Source organism: Callospermophilus lateralis, chromosome 7 (genome assembly GCF_048772815.1).
Source record: "Callospermophilus lateralis isolate mCalLat2 chromosome 7, mCalLat2.hap1, whole genome shotgun sequence".
Classification (NCBI taxonomy): domain Eukaryota; kingdom Metazoa; phylum Chordata; class Mammalia; order Rodentia; family Sciuridae; genus Callospermophilus; species Callospermophilus lateralis.
In genome coordinates this window covers 11,072,622-11,077,669 of record NC_135311.1, presented here as the reverse complement: position 1 = coordinate 11,077,669, position 5,048 = coordinate 11,072,622, and the positions used below count along the sequence as shown (strand labels likewise).

General features: G+C 40.4%; 1 protein-coding gene across 1 annotated transcript; it reads right to left on the bottom strand.

Moving 5' to 3' along the window:
- Window positions 1-3,675: 3,675 nt before the first annotated feature.
- On the bottom strand, window positions 3,676-4,702 carry LOC143403776 (olfactory receptor 6K6-like). Its single transcript, XM_076861962.1, has one exon. The coding sequence runs from the start codon at window positions 4,633-4,635 to the stop codon at window positions 3,676-3,678; it is 960 nt and encodes a 319-aa protein (XP_076718077.1). The 5' UTR covers window positions 4,636-4,702.
- Window positions 4,703-5,048: the final 346 nt, after the last annotated feature.

Genomic DNA, 5,048 nt, shown 5'->3' with positions numbered 1-5,048 from the left:
TCTTCCACTAACCAAGAAGACAGCTTAGATAATAGATACCTTGCAAAATGCTATGCAGAATATGTTGACATTGAGGAGGTTAAAGAAACCTTAATTCTACTATCTGTGACTCTTACTTCAGTGATAAATGTAGAACAAACAAACCCCGGAAAAAAAAAAAATAACAGCAAGGAAAAAAAAAGATACAGAAAATAAGTCACATCAAAATAAGGCCTGATATTGGTTCTGACATCAGTGCAAAAATATTTTGAAGATTGCCATATTAGGACCAAGGTTGAGAAGTAGTGGGCAAAGTATTCAAAATAAATATTTTTGAGTTGTAACCGCTAACATTTTGGAAATCCTTATGGAAAGAATCAATGTTCAGCCAGTTGTAATCCCAAGCACTGGAGAGGCGGAGACAGGAAAATCCCAAGTTTGAGGATCCTCTGGGTAATTTAGTGAGACCCCACTATGAGTTGGCCTCCTTATAACTCAAAACAGGAAAAAGTGCCGAGAATGTAACTCAGTAGTAAAACATTCCTGGGTTCAACCCCTAATACCAAAAAGAAGGGAGGTGGAGCGGGGGAGAAAGAAAGAAAGAAAAAAGAAGGAGGAGTGGGAGAGAGAGCAGGGGAGGGGGAAGAAGGGGGAGGAAGAGGAGGAAGAGGAGGGAAAAAAGGAGGAAGAGAGGAGAGGGAGAAAGAGGAAAGGGGAAGGGAGAGGACAGAGAAAAACTATAGAATGGGAGATAATATTTATGAACCATATATCTTTACTGACATTGTATATTGATCCCTTTATCTCTGTTTCCTTTGCTTCCATAGCTTTTGAGAGAGATGGGAGCACAGAAAGGGGCTAGAATTAAAAGAATTAAAACAATCTATAAGGATCCTAACATCTCATGATCAGGAAGACAGTGAATTTGATGGACAATGATATTCTCATAAATAGCAATAGTGAATATTAGATTCTGATGCCGCCAAAGGCTAAGACTACTCATATGATACCTTTCAAATGAATTTTCTACACTTGAGAGGCTGACTGGTGTAGAGTTAATATATTAATATATGCTGAAGACTGGAGGAGTGAGATTCTTCTTATCATTTTAGTTATTATAATTAGTAGTCATCACATTTGCTCATTGAAGACCATATTTCCTTTGGAACTCTTCTTAGATTTTAGTGATCAGGATGCAAGTTTTGTGGAATAGATACAAGATCATAGTCAGTAATTACCTAGCTCTGGGACCAGACATAGTTGAGTTATGTTAAGCTCGAATTCGGGACCCCCAAAGACCACCAGAGACCCAAGATCCATGTAAGCAGCAAAGAGGTGTTTATTGCGAGCTAGCTCGGTCCTCCACGAGCACACAGCAACTGGTGACACTGAGAGGTCCCAAGCCCAGGGTTTGCAGCAGTTTTATACATTCTTTGGAGAAGGCAGGGACTTCACATACATCATAGCATCTCTTAGCAAATCATCACACACAGCGGGAAAATCAAATAACAACTCTAAAACATGATTAGCACATTCACTGGCAGGAACAAGTTGGGTAGGGGTGATTGGTTAGTACAAGAGGGGGATTCGTTTGAACTGATTGGTTTAAGCCAAGAGGGGTGTACGTGCTGAACTACATGGTTTCCCAACTTGTTATCAACTACCATAAACTACTGGGAGGGTCATCTGGCATCCCAGGTATTTCCCTGTCTCATGCTGATTGGTGGCTGCTAGGGGGTTGCTATGGATCCCCACCTAGCCTGATTGAGTCAGGGACACCTGGCGCAGCAGATCTCTCCTGTTATTTGTAGATAAACAACTTAGCAGGGTGGGAATGTGCTTCCGAGTGCTCTGTGGGTTTTTCCAAGGACAAATGTGATGTCCCTTCCTTGGACAGGCTTTGCTCTGAGATAGAGGCTGGTTTTTCAGTTTCTGTCCTGAATTCCTAATAGTTAGCTCTGCATATTTGATTTAATTATTGAAATTCTGGTTTTTTTTCTGTTTCTTATTTGAAAACAAAGACAGAGGTTAATATTTATTTCATGAGATTGTTGTGATAATACATGGGAGAACACATTGCAATTCTTTAGCATAGACTTGAATATTGTCAAAAACCTTCAGTTCTTATGAATATTAATAAGCATTAGGACTAGAAATGATCTTAAGTGATCATCTGATCCAGTTGTTCCTAAACATTACCCAACATTAGAATTTTCTTTGGAGATTTTCAGAAAGGTGAATGTTTGGGCTTCAACTTTAATTTTAATTTTATTTATATTTTATTGATTTTTTTAAAAAAGAAATGACAGCAGAATGCATTACAATTCTTATTACATGTATACAGCACAATTTTCCATATCTCTGGTTGTATATAAGGTATTTTGACACCCAATTCGGGTTTTCATACATGTACTTTGGATGATGATCACTTTCCACCATCCTTGCTAATCCCCTGCCCCCTCCTTCCCCTCCCACCCCTCTGCCCTATCTAGAGTTCATCTATTCCTCCCATGCTCCCCCTCCCTACCCCACTATGAGTCAGCCTCCTTATAATTTTTAGATCTTTTCTGTCATAAATTCTGATGATCAATCAGATTGGGAACTCACTGATTTAATCCAAGAACATAAATACAGAATAGGAAACTGAAGGCCAGAAGATTAAGTACATAATCCAAAATGGCACAATTTAGTGGCAGAAAGGGTATAAATTGTGTTCCTTGAACACAATGGTTTGAAAGTGTTTCCATGGTCCACAATCATCTGGGATCTGGGAACTCTACAGTGAAAAAAAAGAAAAACATTGACTCCCAGGACGCACTGAGAACTTATCGGTTTTGTAGACATTATTTCTGAGAAAAAAAAAAATCATATAATTTAGTTTCTGAACAAGTAGATTAAGTGAGACCATATGTTTATTGTAAGTAAATGCAGTAGAGATGAGGTTAAGCCCCATCTTTTTTCATCAAATTCATGGATAACCTTAGGCAAAGGTAATTAAACTTTTTTGAGTTTTATTTTACACATATAAATAATGATGATTATCCAGTGTATTTTAAATTCTAAGAGTTTTCTCACAGATGGAAATATTTTAATAAGTAATGTGAACTACAGAGAAATAGACTATTTATGTCATTAATTTTTGTGAAGCTCCTTCAGACCTAAAATTGTGTAGCGCATCATGTAAGCAATCAGTATATAGTTGCTGGATTGAACTTGTGGATTAAATAAGGTCAAAGTGGAGAAACTTTTCCCTCGTGTCAAGAAACTTTATGTGGGATGTTGAGTGATGGGGATTCATTGCTGGAAAGACAAAAGGGAGAAAGTTAACAGAAGCAATTTTCAGATCTACTCTGTCTGTGGTGTCTTTTCTATTCTGCACCCTGATCTTACCAGCATGAGGAATGACAGACAAGAAGGGCAGGTCTCCAGCTCACAGAGCATGAGGAAGAGGCCGACTTGTGCTATAAAACACGAGAACCCACAGATAGTCCTTCAGCTACCATGAGCCTGGTGTGCATTGCTGTAGACAGACTATGGAGCTGTCACCCATGACCTGGGGGTGGCAGTTTATGGTTTCTATTAATAATAAGAGAACAAGTCCCTGTGGATTATAGAAAGAGCATAACCATGAGCAAGACAAGGAAGAGCAAAATTCTGAACTTCCAGGAGACTTGTCACAGTCTCCAGGCTGTAGCTCTATCTCCCAGCCCTATCAGCTTTCTTCTGACTGCGTAAAAGCCTCCCGATAGCATCTTTCATGTCCTTGTTTCTCAGGCTGTAAATAATGGGGTTGAGGAAGGGGGCGAGGATAACAAAAGTGACAGCTATTGTTGTGTCCCAGAACACTGAGTAGGTGGCTGAGAACCGCAAATACATGACAGCCACGCTGCCAAAAAATAGCAAGAACACAGCGAGGTGGGCGGCACAGGTGGAAAAGGCCTTGTAACGACCCTCAGCGGAGGGCATTTCCAGAATCACCACGATGATCCGGATGTAGGACAGGGCGATGACCAGGAAGGAGGCCAGGATCTCCACGGCATGGATGGCATCCACAATGACCACCAGGGAGGTATCTGTGCAGGCCAAGCTTAGCACAGGTGTGAAGTCACAGAAGATCTGATGGATCTGGTTGGAACGGCAGAAAGGGAGTGTAGCCATCCATGCAATCTCAGGGAGCACAAGGAGAAAGCCACAGAGACAGGATCCCGCTGTCAGTTGGATACAGAGTCTGGGGGTCATGATGGTTGGGTACCGGAGAGGATGGCAGATAGCTATGTACCTGTCAATGGCCATTGCTGTCAGGACACAGCCTTCTGTGATACCTAATGAGTGGAAGAAGTACATCTGCATGAGGCAGCCAGCCAGAGAGATGGTTTTCTGCTCACTGACGAGGTTGGAGAGCATCTTGGGGATGGTGGTTGTGGTATACCAGATCTCCAGGAAGGAAAGGACGCTGATGAAGAAATACATGGGGGTACGCAGGGCAGTGTCCAACTGGACAACAATGACTATCACTAGGTTCCCAGTTATGATAAATACATAGACAATAAGTAAGGGAACAAAGAATAAGAGGCCACCTTCATGCAGGTGTGGAAAAATAGAGAAGAGGAACTCTGTAACCATTGTTTGATTTTCACTGGTCATCCATTGTGTCATCTATAAAGGGAAGACAAGAAATAAGGAAACTTTTAGAATTGGAACATTGATTACCCATTGTAAATTAGGACAACCACCATGGAGATGGGTACAGAGATTCTTCAAAAGGCTAGGAATGGAATCACCATATGATCCAGCTTTCTTCCCTTCTTGTTATTTACCCCAAAGAATTAAAGTCAGCATATGTTAGCGATGTATGTACACCCATGATTATAACAGCACAAATCACAATAAGCAAGTTATGGAATGAGCCTAGTTTCCATAAGAGATGAATGGATATAAAAAATATGGTATGTTCACACAATACAGTTTTATCTAGCCATAATGAAATTCTGTGATGTGCTGGTAAGCAGATGGAGTGCTATAGTATCATGTTAAAATAAGTAAATAAATTTAATTTTACTAATAAAATT

Coding starts and splice junctions, on each gene's coding strand:
- LOC143403776 (XM_076861962.1), bottom strand. CDS start 4,635: ATGACACAATGGATGACCAGTGAAAATCAAACAATGGTTACAGAGTTC.